This window comes from Mchenga conophoros, linkage group LG22 (genome assembly GCF_057382185.1).
Source record: "Mchenga conophoros isolate Kocher_MC1m ecotype Shallow Benthic linkage group LG22, M_conophoros_male_GT1.1, whole genome shotgun sequence".
Taxonomy (NCBI): Eukaryota; Metazoa; Chordata; class Actinopteri; order Cichliformes; family Cichlidae; genus Mchenga; species Mchenga conophoros.
The window spans coordinates 26555116-26575684 of record NC_140546.1 but is presented as its reverse complement, the minus strand read 5'-3'; the positions used below and the strand labels follow the sequence as shown (position 1 = coordinate 26575684).

Below are 20569 nucleotides of genomic sequence, written 5' to 3'. Positions count from 1 at the left end.
TAGAGCACCAGCCATAGCAAATAGGAACAATGACACTATTTTTACGTCAAAGCACGCACACCAGACACGAATACTGAGAAAACTAATGTATTGTTATCCTTACTAAAATATACTGTTACAAACTGGACGTTATGAAGGTAAACACCACCCGTGTGCTTATTGTGTTTCTTGGCATTTCTGTGGACTTTGGCAGAGGCACACCAGGTAGAAAACTTTATCGTTGTTGTTCTTCTGAAGGCTTCGTTTGCGGGTTTTTTTTTTTTTTTATAATTAAAATGTAATTTTAAGGTCATAAACAAATGTCGCTTTAACCGCCTGTGGTGCCCATATAATGCTGGTGACAGAATGAATGATCTCTGGTGAGCAGTTCTCATAGCACGTGATACTGTCACTTTTTCCACTACACTCGTGCCAAAAGACAACAAGCCTTTACCTGTTTGTCATTGGTCAACAGTAAATTCCCCCCTTTAGTATGAGAACTTTTGATTGGCCGGCTCTAATAAACCGCTTTCCCATAGGCTAAGCATGACGCGGGCCCTTAAAACGTGAAACATAGCTAAATCCAGTTGTAAAGTAGCTAACCTCTGTCCAAGTGCTCCGAACACAGTCGGTATGTCTGCGACTGATATGTCCGGTGTGCTGGATATCCTTCGGTTATTGTACCGGCACACGCAGACACTGGAGGAGTTTTCGGACAGCATCGTGTTCAGAGAGGGACAGAAAGCAGCTCTCATTGAGCAGACAGATACAAACCGTTTCAAATCGTTCGTTAGGAGTGTTTTTGTGTGCTTTGACAAGGAGCTACAGAAGGTAGCGAGCTGCAAACAGGTAACGTTTCGCCCTATTGAAAAGTATACATGTACATTTCCCAGGTTAGCCCTGAGGAGTTGACACGCACTCCTCTGTGGACGTTTGAAGCGGTGTAGCTAACTCTGCCTGCCATGCTGTTATAATGTTAAAGCCAGGAAACCATGTTACACTCCTATATTTTCTCCTTTATTAGACATGTTTAAATGTATCCAGTTATAATGACAGATAGTTAATATCGCCCGATATATTCGTCCGGCTCTACACTAGGACACGGGGCGGGCCCCAGAATAATACTCTGAAAGGGTTTTCACTGTGCTAAGTTATACGTGGGATATTTCATTTCAGGATCTTTCGAGTGCCATGACTCTTTGATTTAATGGCTCTAGTTAGTAAGGCAAGCTGTAACTTTGAAGTAATTTTAATTACATAGAAGAATAAAGAACTCAGATTATTGTTTTGTCTCTGGGCTAATATAGCAAAGAGTTTGCCTTCGTCAAGATTTAACAGCTTAATGGCAGATGGCCTCTTCTTATGTATTCATACTTTCCACAGATCTGCAGTCTGCCTGAACTACTGGCGTTTGTTCTCAACACTCTAAAAAGAAAAAGAAAAAGGAATGTCTTGGCACATGGGTATAATTTTCAGACGCTGGCTCAGGAGGATCGGGATGCAGATTTCCTCAAATTCCAAGGCGATGTAACACAGAGTGCTGCCTACATCCACGGCAGTGACCTGTGGAAAAAAGTCATAACACGTCTGGGCACAGACATCACGCAGTATCTCCTGGAGAGCTGCTCTGTGTTTGTGGCAGTTCCTCCTTCGTGTGCTTTCCAGGTGTGCGGCCCTCCAGTCTATGACAGGGTGTCCATGACCACGGCCTCTTGTGGGTTTTTTCTCCAGCCGCGAGTCAGGAAACATAATCGTACCAAGACTGAGAGCTGTCGAGGGTCAGTGAGTTTGAAGCAGAAATGCACAGTTGTGACTCCTGCAAGCAAGAAGATGAAAAGAAGGAATAAAGGAGGGACAAAAGGGAAAAGAAAACGGGAAACTGGAGAAGAGGAGGAGGTGGCAGTTTGTTCAAGAAAGAGGAGGCGAGTAGCATCTATAGAACATCAACAGGCGATCCAACAAGTTGGCTCTGAAAAGGAAGGACAGGCCGTGGCTGTGGAATCAGCACCACCTACAGCTTTCAAACAGCCTGTTGAAATGCCAACATTTGTACTTCCCTTGGAGGGTGGTCCTAGTTGGAGAACAGGGATTTTCCCCCCTTTACCACCCTCGCAATGTTTTATCCGTACCCTGGGATTCCTGTATGGGGGCAGGGGCATGCGTGGCTTTCTTCTTAACAGGAGGAAGAAGACTGCTCATGGATCCAGAAGGCTTCAAGGACAAGATCTGGTAAGAATAGTCTTCTTCGAGGGACTAGCGCATTTGAATGGAGTAGAGAGGAAGCCTAAAAAACTCTCCCAGCGGTTCTTTGGCTTGGTCCCCCTGTTTAGGCAGCTCTTACAACAACACAGGAGATGTCCCTACACCAGAATACTACAGAGGTTATGTCCATCAATGGAGGAGAGCAATGCAGGACAGGGAGAACTAAACTCACTCTTACCTCAGCACTGTGCACCGCACAGGGTTTACCTGTTTGTCCGGGAATGCCTCTCTTCTGTGATCCCACAAGAACTGTGGGGCTCTGATCAAAACCGGCTGCATTTCTTTGCCAGGGTCAGGACTTTCTTGCAAAGTGGCAAGTTTGAGAGGCTCTCACTGGCTGAACTGATGTGGAAGATTAAGGTGAATGACTGTGATTGGTTGAAGAGGAGTAAAACAGGTGAGGTTAGCACCAATGGTCTTTTTTTTTTTTTTTTTTTCATGGCTTCGTGTTTCATGCCCGACCTAACTAATGTAACTCATCTGCAGGCCGTTTTCCACCCAGCGAGCTTGCGTATCGGACACAGGTCCTGGGTCAGTTCTTGGCTTGGCTTCTGGATGGATATGTTACAGGCCTTGTGAGAGCCTGTTTCTATGCAACAGAGAGTATTGGGCAGAAGAACGCCATCAGGTTCTACAGGCAGGAAGTCTGGACCAAACTGCAAGAATTGGCCTTCAGGTACACTCACACAACATTACTACAGTAGCCAGCATACATACAGACATGAGGCATACTTCCAAAAAAAAGGAACAAAATTTTCTTTTCATGTAGAGGTCACCTTTCCAAAGGCCAGATGGAGGAGCTGACTCCAGCTCAGGTGGCATCCCTGCCCAAAGGCACCGTCATCTCCCGCCTTCGCTTCATTCCCAAGACTGATGGCATGAGGCCTATCACACGAGTCATAGGAGCAGATGCCAAAACAAGGGTACGCACCAACAGTTACCTCAGACTTGTCTGTTATTACATCCTGTGTCCATGGGCTGGTTTTTCAACTTTTCTTTGGTCCTCCCTACAGCTCTACCGAGGTCATGTCAGGGACTTGCTGGATATGCTGCGGGCCTGTGTGCGTGCCACTCCATCACTACTGGGATCCACAGTGTGGGGGATGACTGACATCCACAAAGTTTTGTGCTCTTTGGCACCAGCGCAGAAAGAAAAACCACAACCCCTCTATTTTGTTAAGGTGAGTTGTTACATTTAATAGTTTGGCAGAGAACTTTCAATTTATTTTAAGGATAATACAGCTGTAAATTTCAGCACACTAATATGGACATATTGTATAGGTAATGTATAATTTAGCTTTTTCCTCTTTGTTTAAGATGGACGTGAGTGGAGCCTATGAGAGTTTGCCGCATGACAAACTCATAGAGGTGATTGGCCAAGCCCTGTCACCTGTCCACGATGAACTCTTTACCATCCGCCGCTATGCCAAGATCTGGGCAGACTCACACGAAGGCCTGAAAAAGGCCTTTGTCAGACAGGTAGCCATCCGATCTGCAAACATGCTTATCTGAGAGCATACATAGTATTAATTAGTCCAAAAATGACATTTATGGTAATATTAGTTAACATCACATTACTTAAACTAGTGTTATACCTGCTAGCCTGGTGTATTTGTTGGATTAAAACGCATACATTTTAATTTACATGTTATTCTTTATTTTTATTATATCGCTACGTACAGTGCGACTGCAAAAAGGGCTGCTCATAAGCACCAATCAAATCAATTAAAAAAAACATATTTTTCTTCTTCTGTGCAAACTACATATTCATTATATAAACTAGTCAGTCGGACTGATTATTAGACACTGTAACTTACTGTCAGTGTCACCGTCAGATGAACACAGGCACAGTTATGCTTGACAACACATTCCAGTGACTCTCAAAGTGCCACTGTACTAAAATTATTTAACAAAATGTATTTATGAACAACAACATGCCTGCAGCATACATTTAATGTTGCTGTAGTTCAGCTGCTAGACATATTATATGTAATTTGTAAGGATTAGAGTGTTATAAGCGATGTAGATGTTGATAATCCTGCGACCTTACCCAGTTTATATAATGAGTTTCATCCAGATTGATCCGTGCATCTAGGAGGAGTTAGTGTATGTATGCCTGTTCCCTATCATAAATATAGTTACATGTCTGGTTAAACCAAGTCACTCCAGCTATACTGACATTATGACCAACAAATAACCCAGCACAACCATCTAGATCAGCAGTGGGCAATTAATTTTAACCGATGGAAATTAATGTGTGCCACACCCTGATCTAAGCGCACAGGTCAACAAACACGTCGCTGAACCCTTTGGCAGACATGGCCATCAAACTAAGTTAAACTCAATTTAAGAAGAAGAATCTGTGAAAACCACCATATATAAACATTATTTATGAGTGAAAGTCGGTCTTTTTTTGTTTTGGTTAACACAGGCAGATTTCCTGGAGGATAACATAGGATCCACCAACATGAAGGGCTTTTCGACGTCATTGCAGAGAAAAGGCAAAGTTCATCACGCCATCCTGGTTGAACAGGTAACTCTGGCTTCATCGCGTGGTTTGCTGTGGCTGGGCAAATTGTGTGCTTAAGTCCTGAACGCATTACTTTTCCTTGCTGCAGCACTTTTGCTCAGATCTTCATGGCAGAGAGGCATTGCAGTTCTTTACCCAAATGCTAACTGGGAGTGTTGTTCAGTATGGGAAAAAGTAAGATTCTCGAACACCGTTTTCTAAAACATTTTGATGTCATCAAGGCAGTTACGTCTATTTTGTCCCTTTATGTTTCAGGACGTACCGTCAGTTCCGGGGGATTCCTCAGGGATCGGTTGTATCTAGTTTGCTCTGCTGCCTTTGCTACGGCCACATGGAGAATCTCCTGTTTAAAGATATTCCAGGACACAAAGGGTACATTAGACCTCGCTGTATTTCAGTCAGCTCCAGCTTGTATACATATTACCCATCATGGGCAGAAGAGGGCACTCTTTCTGTGCTGTAGCTCTTGATTTGGTCCACTGTGGCTGTTATTTTGCTCTCCTTGTGTCCTGCAGGTGTTTGATGAGACTGGTGGATGACTTCCTTCTGATTACACCAGACCAACATGAAGCACAAGCTTTTCTCAAGTATTACTTTCAGTTCAGTTTTAAATATTCTGTGTTACTGCACAATATATTTTGGAGTAGGGGACTGGAATGGGATTTGCAGTTTTCTGTATAACCCCAAATAAATGCATCCACATATATAGTTATTCTGAACAGCTTGCTTGAGACAGTGGATGACCTGGTGAGCTGCACAAAGTCTCAGTATAAGAGAAATAGAGAGTTTTTACATGTATTTATTTATTTTTCAAACTGCAAATCATGCAAAGCTGCTTATTTTAGTGCATTTATAATGCCGCTTGCTCTTTGTGTGTAGGATCTTGCTGGCCGGAGTGCCACAGTATGGTCTGGCAGTCAACCCGCAGAAGGTGGTTTTGAACTTTCAGGTATCGGGAAGCGCGGCTTCCTGTCCCGACATTCGCATGCTGCCCCCTCGCTGCCTCTTCCCCTGGTGTGGACTGCTGCTGGACACCCACACACTGGACGTCTATAAAGACTATTCCAGGTGAAAGGTCCATTCCAGCTGTAATTATACTGCACAGTTATTGTGTTATATTGTGGTGTCTCCTTGGGCCTGTTGTCAAGGCTTTATAGTTTATGGCTGAACTTTGTTCCTACTCATAAACGTGAGCCAATTCTGGCATAGATGAATGATCCTCTGGTCAAACAAAAATCTCTCTGTAGTTCTGAATGTTTTGTTGTTTTTAAATTTTCTTGCTTTTTTTCTTGTTTCACAGCTATGCTGGACTGTCTCTGCGCTACAGCCTTACTCTGGGTTCATCCCACTCTGCAGGACAGCAGATGAAAAGGAAACTAATGGCTATCCTCAGGCTCAAGTGTCATGCCCTGTTCTTTGACTTGAAGGTCGGGAACAAAAATATTTTTAAGACGTTTCAGAATGCCGTAACTGTTAAACATTGACACGTTCTTTTAGATCTGATGATTGTGGACAATTATGGGAAGGTGCAGTTTGGCAAAAGCTGAGTACACAGATCAAAACATGCTGTTAAGAGAAACTTGGACTAATTTCTCATCTTTCTTAAGATATTTTGATCAGCTATTTTTAAACTATATATTCTTTCTACGAAATGTATATGTTAATATTATACAGACACTGAAGCATCACCAGCATGCTATGTCCAATGTCTGTGTCAAAAGTACAAGCTAGAAAGATGCCAATCAAGGTAAATGAGTCCTTGAACAAAATATCCAATAAAATGACCGACTGGTGATTTTAAAAAAGTAATTTCTACAAATGCAATATAATTATACTAATGGCAAAGAATTAGTTGAACTTTTCATGTACTTATTAGATACATTTGACAGGTTGTAATACTGCCAGGTTTAGGTGTTCAAACTAATGACATGATATTCAGAGTTTGAGTAGTACAGCTTTGACTGAAAATAAAAGCCTGGTTGCTCACGAAGTCGGCTACTGGAAAGAAAGATTAGCTGGTGAGAGCAATCTTATTGATCTGGCAACTTTGCAGGATGTCAGAAGAAGTGTTGCACAGATATGAAAGGGTAGAAAGCTTTTCTTCTTTTTTTTTCAAGACTTGGACGTTCGACTGGACCATTCTGTTGCACATTAGCTGGCATCCTGGAGATCATTGTCTTGTTTCATGGCTCAGTTTCAGCCAAGCTTTGGCTTTCAGGCAGATGCCCTCACATTTGATCCTAGCGTACTTTGTAATACACGGGAGTTTATCGTCTCAATGGCTGTATCCCAATTCAGGGTCTGCAGCCTAAAAGTACGCAGCCTTAACGGCCCACAAGGGCCGCGTACTTAAAGACCGCTAACGCCGGAAGTGCGAGGCTTGTAAAATGGGACGGTCTAGCCTCCGTCGTGCTGCCAAGGTTGCCTAGCAACCATGATACTAACAGCTGGAAACGTTTCATACAGCTTTGTTTGACAGAAATGAAGGAGAAAATCTTTTGTTCATTTGTTTGTTTGTTTCTACATGAGCTTTGATCATTCTCTGTAGGATTAAGGTCAGCTATTGGACGGCGTGTATTTTAAAGTAAAGGCTTTAAAACCAAGTTAGTACAAACGTCACATAACTTTGCCGACATGTGGCCAACAGTAATGTTTTAGTGTTCTTCGTTATTAAACATTTGCACATAAATAAGTGACATAATATTCAGTACTTACTTATAGTTCAAGTACGGAATATAGCCCGTCATCCGCTGTTTTTTTTTCGGCAAAATTATCCACACCCAGCGCCGCGCTATGCATTCTGGGATATGTTGGGCCACGAAGTCTACACTGCCACATCCTTAAAATTCAGGGAAATGAAGGACGCATTTGAGGGCCGCATTTCGAGCAGCCTTCGAATTGGGACAACCTTCGTCGCGTCGCTGTGACATAATCGGCCTTAAAATGCGGCCTTTAAGGCTGCAGACCCTTAATTGGGATACAGCCAATGACTGCAAGGTACCCGGGACCTGTGACTGCAAAAAAAAGCCCAAATCATCACCCCTCCACACTGTGTTTGACCGTTGGCATGAGGTGTTTGTGCTGATGTGCTGTTTTTATCAAACAAATTGGAGATTATTGCTTTTCAAAATAATCTCCAGTCTGGTCTCATCTGTCTAAAGCACATTGTTCCAGAAGACTTGTGGTTTGTTCGAATGCAATTTTGTCAAGCTAAGCTGCGCTGCCATGTTTCTTTTTTTCTTTTTCTTTTTTTCCTTCCCTCTTACTCAAATTTGGTCACACTTGGCTCAGAACAGGACGGCACAGGTCAAAGCTCGAATACTGGGCCTTCAAAATGCACAGCCTAAAACCAATGTGCGATATCACTGAGGCGATGTCCATCTTTTTATACAATTGTACTTTTGAGGAAAAACCAAAGTGACCATAAAGCAATCAAATTCAATTCCCAGCTGTAAAGCATGGCAGAGGGAGCAGCAGGGTTTGGAGCTGCTTTCTGTTTTGACTAACAGGAAAATCCGACCTGAGCAATCAATGAAGAAATCTTGTATCAGTATGTTAGTAAACTACTTGCTTTCCGTTACATTAATCTATAAATTTTTCTCCTCAGACTAATTCTCTTGAAGCGGTCTACAAGAACATGTACAAGATGGTGCTGCTGCATGCGTACAGGTACTGTTGTCAGTGTCAGATTGGTGCATTTACCCACCTGTAACATCAAAATACATGGACAATAAACACAAACTGGGAACCTTCAACATGAATCGCTTCAAGTTGGGTAAAAATCTGGGTTATATTAATCAGTACCTGCACCGAGCTTAGAAATAATTGTCCCGTGGCTCCCCACACTCTCTAGCAGATCATTACATGAAGGAACCTTTTAAAAAAAACAAGCGCGTCCATGCTCACAGGTGTACACAAGGGTGCTCTCACACACAAACTACACCCTTTTTGGCTCCTACCTCAAAGCACACTGTGTTCTGTTGATCTTATGTGCTGCACAATAATGTTTAACATTTAGTATTTACTGTCATATTCCCATACATCATTGTGATGTTGTTTATTCTATTACTCTTGTTCTCTTCTGCTTGTTTTCTTTTTTCTTTCTCAGCAGGTGATCGATATATGCATTTTTTTTCTCTGCTCATTCAGTTGTTTTTTGTTTTTTGCCCTTCTCCCCCGTCCCTCTTCTCAGCTGTTTCTCTTTCCCTCTTTCTTTCCCCCAGTCAAGTCTGTCCCGTATTCAGCAAGTGAAGATAAAATAAACAATAAAAGGTGAATCAAATGGACCATTACGGCAAGGCTGGGATGGTCAATTTGGTAAAGTAAATCCGTTGGGCATCTTTCTTTGCCTTTAGACAACAATTCTGATGGCAAAAGAGCCAAACGGGACAGGCAAAAAGAAAAAAAAAGAAAAAAAAAAAAAAAAGAAATAATTGTCCTGTTGTTTATCTCTAAATGTAAATGTCTAACTGAACCTGTCCTCATTTACAGTTTTTGTGTGAGTCTTCCTGTTTTTTTTTTTTTTTTTCCTCTTCAGATTTCACGTCTGTGTCCAAAGTTTGCCCTTTGGTCAGACCGTTTCCAAGAACCCCGTCTTCTTTCTGCAGCTGATATGGGAGATGGCCCAGTACTGCAACAAGCTCATCAGACGCAGCAACAAAGGCAACTTTTGCATTTCACAGCAGCACTTTGTTACTGATTGGTAATAGTGGGCAGTAGTTTGATATAAACACGTTCAAATCAAGTAATAGCATCTCTGCAAGTTGTATTGTGAAGTAAGATCCTGCAGTTTTAAAGAGTAATGTGGGTAGTTGGAAAAAAACAAGATGTTCAGGTATAAGAAGACTGACAACCAGGGCAAAAAATCCAGCACTGCTATGATGTGCTTAATGTTTTGGACCTTAGCACATTTTACTTTGTGCCTTTTTTGCTCCTCAAGTTTTACTCGGTTGCTCTTCAATCTGGGAACTTTATGGTTTGATCCATTTTGGTGACAGGGATGCTTCCCTCTCATTTTCCTTATAGATTTAATATTTACTTAAGATAGCAGCCACACAAGCTGGATTTTAGAGGTAGAGATGCACTCAGAGTACTGCTGTGGTGTCCTGTTTACCATACTATAGATTTGTTTAAGCCGAACAGCAAACAGCAGTGGCATCAGGCTCGTGGCCAGCAGAGGGCGCCCTTTTCGGGTGATGTCGCTTGTGAAAGCTCAGTGAGAGTGTGATAATTGTGTCGCTAACACCCTGAGATGTCAGTGCTCCCAGTTAAACGAGCAGATGAAAACAGGAGAGAATACAAAAATGTATTCTATTACATGAAACGGCAGACTCAGGATCAGTTACAGCAGTTAAACTTACTCCTCTCCAAACTGGATGTTGGCAAATAACAGCAGAGCCAAGTTAATGTGCTCCTGTGAGTTAATGAGTCCCACATACTTGCGAGTTGGACGCTTTCAGAGCTGTTATATTTTATCCTTTTTCATTTTCAGTTATCTACATCTTCTTAATCACTGCGTGCTAGTTTAATGTCACTTATTTTTAAATTATATAGATGGTATTGTATTTAATGCATACTTTATTTTTTTTTATTAGCACCCCTGCGGAGACCACACTCCGCAGGGGTGCTAATTATTCTTGTGCAAACAGTTTAAAGGAGCGAGGAATATAGTGGCGTCAGGGTGACTGTGTGGCAAATGGTTAACATGGTTCGAGGCTTCGTCGGGTCAGGCAGTGGGAATTCCAGTAACAGAAGTATACTTTCTATCAAGGTGCTCCCACAATGCTTCAATAACTTGAACAGCAAATTGCAAATTTGGATTAATCATTCTGGAAAACCTGTTTCCGGTAATTTACAGTTGAGTTCTTATTAAAATTTGGCATTTGGGTTAGCTGCCCTTTTTATGTTGAACGATTCAGGCCAGTGTCAAGTGGCTTAACAAAGAAACAGTCCTGTGAAAATGGTCATGACTGAAGTGAAAATGAGTGAAAAAGCAGATGATGTCCAAAGAAAAACTTTAAAAGATCTTCATAAAGCCCGGAGAACTGCTGCTCAAGACTGCTTAAAATGTCCAGCTAAGAAAAATATGAAGGGTGGCTCAAGACTTTTGCACAGCCAGATATTTTCTGATGTTCTAGAAGTAGAAGTTCTTCTACTTCTACTTCTGTCAGTTATTTTGGCATGTGTTCAGGATGTATGGTAGTAATTTGCGTTTGTTTTCCATTATAGTTCATTCTGTGTATTCATGGTACGTTTAGGAGAATCAGGAGATTTATAACCTCATTCAGCCTGGAAAGTTAAACATTAGACTAAACCACATAGTAAATTCCTAGTTTGCAGCAGTGTTGTGTGCGCTTAATTAACCCTAAGACTTTTGAATGTTTAAATAAATATAAACATTATTTACAGCGCACAAATTGCTGGGGATGATAGTTTAAACAGTTTCAATGTGATTTTGAGGATATTAGGCTGATGGTATCCTGTAATATCACAATATGTTGTCAGCATACGTACTGCATTGATATAACCATTTATTTTAGCAGGTTGCTATAGTATTACTAAAGTGAGTAAACGCTATGTTAATTTCATTAACATGTGTTATTATAGGATAAGCTAAACTATTCACTGGATAGTACTGGATTGTAACCCACAATTGCTGCAGTGTTACTGAGCTGTGATGTAAAATTCAACCCATTTTCCTTCAGCCACCTGAGCAAACACATTAATAACTTAATTTCTTCTCTCTTTGCCTCTCTAGGACTGATTTTAGGTGATAAGGCCCAGACGGGGATTGTGCAGTACGAAGCAGTGGAGCTGCTTTTCTGTCTGTGCTTCTTGCTGGTGCTGTCACAACACCGTCTTCTCTATAAAGATCTGCTCGCACACCTGCACAAACGTATGTAGTCTCAAAAGTGATGTTCAGATTCTTCTTCCAAAAAATGCAATTAAAATGTTACGCAAAGTACTCTGCAGAAGTCTGAGCATCTCAGTTTTCCTTTAGATTTTGTTGTTAAAATGGAAAATGGGCACAGTGATGAATTAAAACATGTGCAAAAATACATGGAAATACAAGACAAAACAAAGTGCAATTCTAAAACAGTTGGAATTTGGTATGATTACCTTTTTTCTTTTACGTTTTCTTGTAATTTCTTTAAGGAGGCTTCAGGAATAGTTCTCCAGGCTTCTTGAAGCACATTCACAGCTCTTCTTTGGATCTTGGCTGTTTCTCTTTGAGGTCTGGGCTCTGGGGAGGCCAATCCAAAACTGATAGTGCTGCACTGTGTGTTTTTTCTATCCATTGCTTTTACTGCATTAGCAGTCTGTCTTGGATAATTTTGTTGCTGAAAAATGAGGCTGAAGCCAATTGGATGCTTTCCAGATGATCTTTCATTGTGGATAAAATCTGGCTGTACATTTCTTTTTTTCATGAGCCCAGCAATTTTGACGATCCCCAACACCACTGACACTTTTGTCAGTTGCAGACTCTTGTTCTGCTCACATATTAAGTTGTATTTGCATATCAAAAATAATTTGCTGCAGAGTCACAAATAACATCCAAAGAAGTGCATGTGCATACTATCAGTAGGAGTCTCTTTGTTTCCTCCCTACGTGCAAAAGGAGGAGACACGAAGAGACAGCCTGAAGGGGTCACGAGTTTGTGCACTTCTAGGAGGGGCATCCAGAAGGGCATCTGGTGTAAAGTCCCATATCAAACATGCAGATTTGTTTGCTGTGGTGAACCTTTGAGGACTACAGCAGGATAAAATAACCGCTGCCTGTGTGTGTGGATGCTTAATTAGGCAAGAATAATTAAAAACAAAATAAAAGTACTACAGTTTGGAAAAATGAAGCTTTTCGATTTCACTACGAAAGGCTGTCCTTCCTGTCGCTTTCCAGGAAGGCTGATTCTTTTTAAATGTGGACTTTGTAAGAGGTGCACCTAATTTAGCCAATATACACATATCATTTTACATGTATAATCTGCAGTTTATTGGCACCTGTCATTTGATTTTACAGTTTGTCACCAAAGAAGGAAATAAAAAGCTTCTTATCTTTATCTTTTTACAGGAAAGCGCAGTCTGGAGCGGCGTCTGGGGGACCTGAGGCTGGCCAGGGTGCGGCAGGCCGCTAACCCCAGGACTCCAGTCGACTTCTTGGCCATTCAGACGTAAATTACTATTCCTAGTCCCAGTTTCCAACATGACCGCAGAACAATACTCGGAGATTAAAGGTATGGATTTATTTAATCTAGATTCCCTCCCCTTTTTTGTTAAAAACATATTAAAAGCCTTTTTTTTTCTTTTGCTTTGTTTAATTCTTAAGTTGTAAGTGTTTTAACAATATATATCACCAAAAAAACCTCAAACCAATACATGACATCTTTCGGATCTAGAGTGTCAGGAAACATGTCTGGAAAACACAGTACTTAGTCGTGTGCTGCAAAACACTTAAGTGCTAAACCTTAGTCATAAACGCACACAATCAAACAACAGCAACCTGTCAAGATCGGTAATTGAAAGTCATGCAGCTACTTTAATAGAGCAGGTCTCAGCCCATAGCTGTGTGTGTCTTTGTGGACTTTGATTTACACCTTGTAGTAGTTTTCCATAAAGAGCATGTGAGGACATGCGTCACAGAAGTTGTGAGCCATTCACCAAAGGATTGTTTTTTTTTTACTTTTGTGTTACATCACATATGCTCAGTTCTTTAGATAATGCTAAAGTTGTTCAGAAATGAACAAACCTGAAGGGTTCTGTGTTCTTTTTTATTTTCTTTTATTTTTACTATGTTCAACTGTGCAGATTCATATATTTGGAGTCAAAGAAAGGTGTGTAATGGATATAATGTTATATTGGATATATGATATGTAAAAAATATGTAAAATGAAAATTAAGAATGTCACTGTTAAATAAATCCTGTTTTATTTTCAAGGGAAGTAATGTAATGTTTCATATGTCAAGTAAACATCAGAATCTGTATGAAATTCTAGTGAATTTTGATGAAAAGCAGTGATAAACATCTGGATTTTTGCTGTATGGCAGCATTTTTACTCTCCACAGTCCTTAAGCCCTTTGAGTCTTCTGTTCCTGTGTGTCAGTCACGAAGGCGTCGTTGTCGTAGGGATTCAATTCCATCCCAACCGAGGACTTTCTGAATCTGCCACGAAGCAGCTGGTAGAGGGCCACCAGAGGAATGGAAATCACAGGCACCACGCAGAGGAGGATGATTATGGCAAAGACCCAGTCTGGATAAAGCTTCTCTTCAGTTTCAGGGAATTTTTCCTGAAAAGAAAGATCAAGGTGGAAACAATGAAGGACATTTATTTATTTAATTATAAAATATGGTTTAAAATTGGTAAAATGCGCTAATTTTCTTTCTTCGGGTTAAATAGAGCGCAACAACCAGCAAGCAGGCAATTAGCTTAGCTTGACTAATTCAATTCATTTTTTATATTGATTTACTTTATTTAAATTCTATTTTTTATTGCTGTGTCCAGCACTTTGGTCAGTGGTTGCTGTTTTAGTGCTTTAGGGCTAACTTAAGGTTATCGAAACCAACCAAGAGATATATTTATTAATCGACATATTTGTTAAAATGTAGGTTTTGATAGACATTTTTAAACTCTTGCTTGTTTGTTAACAGACATTACAGATAGTCGCTTCTCAGGTAAAAGTCTGGCTGCTGGATTCATTTCAGAAGTCAGTTTGATTTTTAGTAGCATCTTCCTTCAGGATAACTCGCTATGACTCACAGCTCAGATCATTTCACTGTACTCAAATTGTCTCCACAATTAAAAGATCTCAATCCAGTAATGTACCTTTGGGATGTGATGGAACAGAAAATTGGAGCAGTTCTGAAGATAAATAGAGGAGCGAACAAACTGCACCTAATAAAATCTTGACTTATGAGTAGATTCATTCTTCAATTCTTGGCTTTCCTGCTTACATAATCTGGGTTCCATGCTTGATAGGTGGGACGTGTCTGTGCCTGGACAATCACATAGGCAACAAACACCACCAGGAGCAGTAAAGGACTGATCACCATCCAGCACGCCTTCCAAAAGATGTTTGGCCTCCTCCCAGTCATGATATAGATGTCGTCACTGAAACTGGCAGAGGAGACGTAAAACGGATATGAATTATGATTGTTAGTGAAGTTTACAGTGTTATGTTCAGGAAGAAGAGGAGAAAAAGTTACGTTTTCATTCCACGGAAGTAAATAACTCCAATAATCTCAAATAAAGCAATGATGAGCAGAGGTACAGATCCCACGTAACCATTAAACACCTCCACCCAGTAGTTGCCTGAGCTCAAGGTGAAGAGGAGCGCCACCAAGAAGGATATCAAACAGATGACCGCTGCAGAAGTGAAGAAGGTGAAAGTTTAAAAGAGGGAATTCAAAGGAAATTGTTTTTGACTTAAAAAGCACAAGCTGATGTGCAAGTACCTGATATGAGTTCCTTGGGCATCCACCTGGGCAATAGTTTGAGTTCATTGAGGGGCGCGAGGACACCCTCTATGTTACCAAACATGGAGGAGAGACCTAAACTAAAGAGCATGACAAAGAACAGTACGGCCCATACCTGCGAGCCTGGCATCGATATCACCGCTTCAGTGAACACGATAAAAGCCAGGCCAGTACCTGAAACACTCTGAAGATAAAAAAACAAGAAGCTAATGAGGATACTTGAAATGGCAATGTCTGAAAATGACCAGTGTTTGTGGATGGAGGGGCTCGAGGATAGAAGAATGACTATAAGATGGAGTGAGTACCTGCTTAAGTAATTTTTGTAGATCACACTCCCTCAGGGACAGACTCTGGAATTTCTCTGGATATGTCGTATTTAGATATTCATACCAGTAATCGTAGTTCTGCAGGGTTATGTTCTGGTCTGAGAACTCAAAGTAATTGGTCAGAGCCAGGATGTTCCTGCAGATAAGATTTGAAGAGTAAGTACTCAGGATCAGGCAAAGACGTAGTTGCAAAACCCCACCTAAAATAGGCATGCTTACGTACTCGTCTTTACAGGCGTTAAAGGCGGTGGTGGCTTTAAACCCCAGGATGGAGAAAATCGGAATGGAGGCGTAGATAGACGTTGCGCTGTTTATCACTCCCACAAGAACAGCGTCTCTCTCGCAGTTGTTTCTAACAACACAAAGAGCGAGAGAAAGACGAGCTTACTAATCACCCCGTGTTCACCGGGGGAGGTTAAGAAGTGTCTGTCCTTACTTCTCTTCATTGTAACTGGAGAAAGATATGAGACCTCCAAACGCCACAGAAAGAGAGAAGAAGATCTGCGTGGCGGCGTCCAACCACACCCGTGGGTCCGTCAGGGTTTGCCACTGTCACGAGCATAACATCTGATTAGGAAATCAGCTGTTTGTGGGACAAAAGATTAAAAATTTCACTCCAACTCACATCAGGGGTGAAGAGGTACAACAGTCCATCAGTAGCTCCAGGCAGAGTGAGGGCACGGATCAGGAAAATAGTCAGCACCAGGTAAGGGAAGGTAGATGTCACATACACAGCCTGAAAATATATAGAAACATTAAAATAACATGTTTTCTGGGGGGAAATGACAGATGTAATGACTTGGGAGAACAGTTTTGTAAGATAGAAACCACATATCGTGATAGCACAGGGTTAGGCGTCCAGTGTTCTGCAACCTATCATTAAATATTAAATGTTTTTGGTAGTTACACTGACCTTTCCCACGGAGTCGATGCCTTTGATGAAGCAGATGTAGACGATGCACCAGGCGCTGGCTAGACAGATCACCATCCCCCACTCCACGGAGCCGCTGATCTCGATGTCAGGTGTGATGTTGAGGGTTTCACGGTACCAGAAGTAATTTACCGGAGTGCTTTTCTTACACTCCAAATTATAGTCTACATGGACACACATACGCAAAAGATTTTGTAGACCAGCATAAGGCTGGAATGGGCCAAAGCACCATCGACAAGAAGGTTGGTGAGAAGATAACTGCTGGTGCGACTATTTGTAAATAGAACAAATATAAAATTACAATTGCCTCAAGCATGGAGTTGGAAACATTATGCTTTGGGACTATTTTTCTGTAAATGGTGCCAATGTATGGGCCCACGTACTGAAACATCTTGGATGAGAAACCCGCAGCTGCAACACTGAACGTTGGTCACAAATCGGTCTTCCAATGTGACAATGACCCAAAACAGATCTTTATGGCAACAAAACAGTGGCTAAAGAAGAAGCACATTAAGGTCATGGAGTGGTCTTCCTAGTCTTCAGACCTCAGTCCTATAGAAAATATGTGGAGTGAAACTTTGAGTTGCCAAACAGCAGCCACGAAACCTAAAAGATTTGGAGTTTCTGTAAATAGAAGTGAACTAAAATCCTCCTGAGAATTTTGCAAACCTGCTGACCAACTACAGGAAACGTCTCACCGCTGTGATTGCCAACAAGGATTTTCTCTAAATCATGTTTTGGTGTGTTTGGTATTGTGTCTCTCCATTAAAATGAAACTACCACAAAATACTGTTCATTTGTTTAAAAGTGTGTAAAATTACAAATTCAGCAGAGCGTCAACAGTCCCAACACTGCATCATCATTGCTATTTACTTGTTCATCTCATGTCTTAGTTGCACCTATCTTTAAAAAAAATCATTGTCTTTTTTATTTTATGTTGTGGTGCAATGTTCCCTTTGTGCCATAAAGCTGTCCAGCAGTATTTTTTTTTTTACTGAATCTCTCTTGAAATGCTACCAAGAGCATGGCAGGCAGCCATAAATCTTTACTGATAATCCTAAACTTTATCTTTGTTATTAAATCTGCAAACAGTGGAGCAGCAGCACGGCCATAAATTTATCAAGCAAGAATAATACCGAGGTGTGCTCCTGTCTCACCTATGCGGCTTTCATTTAGTGGGCAGGTGCTCCACGGCAGGGGTTCCTGAAAAGAGTGGAAGAAGTACCACAGCACCCAGGCCAGAATGGTGTTGTAGAAAACGCCCACCAGAAACGATACAATCAAACAGGCGATGCCTGCACATAAGAAAGATTTTTTCAGGTATTAATTTTATTTTTTGAATTTAAAAATGAGGAATCTTTGACCGGTGTCAATTTCAACAAAAGAAACATTTATTTTTTGGTTATTCTGTTTTACTTTCTACTTTATTATTGTACATGATACAGTTGACTAAAGGGTTGAAAAACAACTAAGAATCTTAGATTAACTAATATGTCGTTAAAATAAAGCAACACACTCGAATAGTATAACTGTAGAGTACATAAAAACATTTACTATTACTTTTTGGGTTACCCACCTACTCCACCGATTACGGGATTGATGGTCTTCCAGACACCCACGCTGCCCTTCCGGAGCCTCTGTCCTACAGCCAGCTCAAGGAAGAGCAGGGGGAGGCCCTCAAACACCAGCGCTATCAGGTAAGGGATAAGGAATGCACCTGAAGACATGAAGTAAATATTTATCTTACAGTTAGGCATTTTTATGATTACAGTGCAAAGCTCTGCTAATGAAAACACACTGGGTTGCTGGGAATCGGGCTGACTTTTTTTTTTTTTTTTTAAAGAAAAACCCACTATATTTACAAAATTTTAAAAAAATTATTAACTTCTCGTGTCACCTCGCTGCTTCACCGTACGAGCTCCAAACCAAACAAATCTGAGGGGAGATTAACAATAGAAAAACGTGACTCAATTAAACAGACTAAGCCAAAGTTAAACAGACGCTCAGCAGATTTGAGAAACAGTCTTTTGGGAAGTCAATATGTGAAGGTGATAGAGCCCACACACATTTTCTGGACTGGCTGTTTACACAGCCTGACCCAGAGCAGGCTCCTATAGAACTCCGTGGCATGAGGACTCGGCGTATCTCTCTGGGTAAGTATGAGGAAGCAAACAAAGGTGGATATATTCCTCACAAACAGTATGTAATGATTCCCATGGTTAATCAGGTATACATAAAGTTATTCATTTCCAGACAGGTTCAGGGACCGACCCGGTTTGTTCGTTAATACCTACTGAAACAAAATGGAAATGCAAACCGATTAAAGCATCGCTACACTGGATGATTAAACAGGACTCTTACAGATACTCTTACAGTAGGAGCGATGGTGTAAAGTGAGTAAAAGGGCAGCATCTCACCTCCTCCGTAGATTTGGCAGAGGTAAGGGAATCGCCACACATTTCCGATTCCCACTGCAAAACCAATACATGTCAGCAGATACTGAGCCTTGTTGTCCCACTTGGGTCTCTCCTCCGGCCCAGCGTCTTTTCCCATCCTCAGCTGGAAAAAAGACTCAGTGCAATTCCAGTTGTGTTACAAAAATACACCTAATGGAATTGTAGCATGCAGTCTGATCAAATTGCATATATTTTGTGGTTAGTCCAGAATTCTCCTCCTGCTCCGTACTTTGGATGAATTACACTCCTGATTGGTTCGGTCTTCGTGATGTTCAGCACTCCTCTTTCATCCTCTGTGCGACCCTCCCGTCTCTGAGTCAGAGGTGCAGATTCTGTTCTTTTTGAGACATCCAGCCAGCAGGAAGTTTGGTGAAACACTTGCCAGGGTGATTTAGTGGTTTTACCTCCCTCCCGCAGAATGGGAGTGTGCTGAAACTTGAATTAATGGATAACCTGGTGATGCTTTTCTCTGCTACACCGACCTACATCAGAGCAATCAGATACAGGGTGGAAGAGACATCAGGAGAGTTGTGCCGAACAGCTAATCAAACATTGTTCTCGCATACAATCTTCTTGCAAAATGAGTGAAAAGGTTACCGGGTCTTTCTGTGCTCTAGTTTGAGAATAGATGTACGCAAACCTAAATCTGAAGTGATGAAAGTCGATCTAATCAAATGATGTTTTTGATACATTTCACCATTAAGGGCATTTTTTCCAGACATAAAAGTCAATAATAATTTGTGTCCACATTTCTTACCTGTACCTGTGAACTCAGGTTGAGATTTAAACTGCAAATCCACACTCTTCCTTCCTCAAATATGATTTTTTTGAAGTGTTTTCTTTCTCCTGGCCAGTTGACATTTCCGTCGTCACTTCATGAATCCTTGTGTTGCAGATTTTTATGCTTAGATGCAGGCTTGATTGCTGTCTCTAGCTCTCTCTGATATTGCTAACATTCATTCCTAATCAAGCACACCAAAGCTGTCCCATTTCCTATATTATGGTCATATTAAGCAGCGATGTCCGCTTATGCATTGAAAAGAGCAAAAAACAAATCCAGCCAACGGTGTCTCAGATATTATGTGTGAAGTTTCTTTCACTGGCTGACTCTGCGCCGATTTTAATTCAAGTGCTCCGGTCAAAAGCCAAACAAGTTAGGCGTTACTAAACTGCCCCATCAGTGTTATATATATTCATGTGTCAGTCCTATTGTAGGAGCCAAATAGAGGTTTCTGGCCTACATCCAGGGTGCAAGGAGGACAGAATAAAGTCTGAAGGAGCAACTGAAGCACTAACAAAGAACTATTTTACTGCCTGACCTGCGCATTTCGACATCACGCCTTCATCACGGGTCATCATAAAAATCGATTTCTCAGGACATTTTTAATAGGCCAAGCGCAGAGTGGAAACATGACGACAGCCTATGTGAACTTACAATAATTTGCTGGTCCTTTGGATCATAAAGGGGAGTGTCTAATACATAACATGTAGTGGCACATTTAGTCGATGAGCTGGAGGTGCAATTATGATGTGGCGGTAAGATAATAATGTGCTTGATAACAAGTGCAGTTTGCACCTGAAACACCTTAATTATTATATATTAATTAATTTATGTTAT

General features: G+C 41.1%; 2 protein-coding genes across 4 annotated transcripts; one reads left to right on the top strand and one right to left on the bottom strand.

Annotated features, from left to right (window-relative positions):
- The first annotated feature begins 93 nt into the window (after positions 1-93).
- On the top strand, positions 94-14921 carry tert (telomerase reverse transcriptase). 2 transcript variants are annotated; one of them, XM_085262543.1, is made up of 17 exons: positions 94-137; positions 1363-2638; positions 2728-2917; positions 3011-3164; positions 3255-3422; positions 3559-3720; positions 4673-4774; positions 4860-4945; positions 5027-5143; positions 5287-5358; positions 5651-5839; positions 6072-6198; positions 8379-8440; positions 9309-9433; positions 11529-11666; positions 12839-13001; positions 13813-14921. In XM_085262543.1, exons 1-16 carry the CDS (start codon positions 132-134, stop codon positions 12940-12942), a joined length of 3078 nt encoding a protein of 1025 aa, XP_085118669.1. In that variant the 5' UTR covers positions 94-131; the 3' UTR covers positions 12943-13001; positions 13813-14921. The 2 variants fall into 2 exon arrangements, with proteins under 2 accessions (XP_085118669.1, XP_085118668.1); XM_085262542.1 differs by lacking the exon at positions 94-137 and adding an exon at positions 152-828.
- slc6a18 (solute carrier family 6 member 18) lies at positions 13670-20193 on the bottom strand. 2 transcript variants are annotated; one of them, XM_085262545.1, is made up of 13 exons: positions 19709-20193; positions 18913-19433; positions 18072-18212; positions 17653-17790; positions 16478-16659; positions 16190-16300; positions 16001-16113; positions 15788-15916; positions 15544-15700; positions 15218-15422; positions 14969-15128; positions 14717-14879; positions 13670-14052 (listed from the first exon to the last, which is right to left on the bottom strand). In XM_085262545.1, the coding sequence occupies exons 2-13, from the start codon at positions 19046-19048 to the stop codon at positions 13834-13836; spliced, it is 1854 nt and encodes a 617-aa protein (XP_085118671.1). In that variant the 5' UTR covers positions 19049-19433; positions 19709-20193; the 3' UTR covers positions 13670-13833. The 2 variants fall into 2 exon arrangements, with proteins under 2 accessions (XP_085118671.1, XP_085118672.1); XM_085262546.1 differs by having other exon boundaries at positions 19715-20193.
- Positions 20194-20569: the final 376 nt, after the last annotated feature.

Excerpts from the sequence above, each read along its gene's own strand:
- tert (XM_085262542.1), top strand. The coding sequence starts at position 613 with ATGTCTGCGACTGATATGTCCGGTGTGCTGGATATCCTTCGGTTATTG. Across the intron at positions 3,423-3,558 it reads AACCCCTCTATTTTGTTAAG|ATGGACGTGAGTGGAGCCTA; the intron begins GTGAGTTGTTAC and ends TCTTTGTTTAAG. Across the intron at positions 5,840-6,071 it reads GTCTATAAAGACTATTCCAG|CTATGCTGGACTGTCTCTGC; the intron begins GTGAAAGGTCCA and ends CTTGTTTCACAG.
- slc6a18 (XM_085262545.1), bottom strand. The coding sequence starts at position 19,048 with ATGGGAAAAGACGCTGGGCCGGAGGAGAGACCCAAGTGGGACAACAAG. Across the intron at positions 18,213-18,912 it reads CTGCCAAATCTACGGAGGAG|GTGCATTCCTTATCCCTTAC; the intron begins GTGAGATGCTGC and ends TCATGTCTTCAG. Across the intron at positions 16,301-16,477 it reads GCATCGACTCCGTGGGAAAG|GCTGTGTATGTGACATCTAC; the intron begins GTCAGTGTAACT and ends ATATATTTTCAG.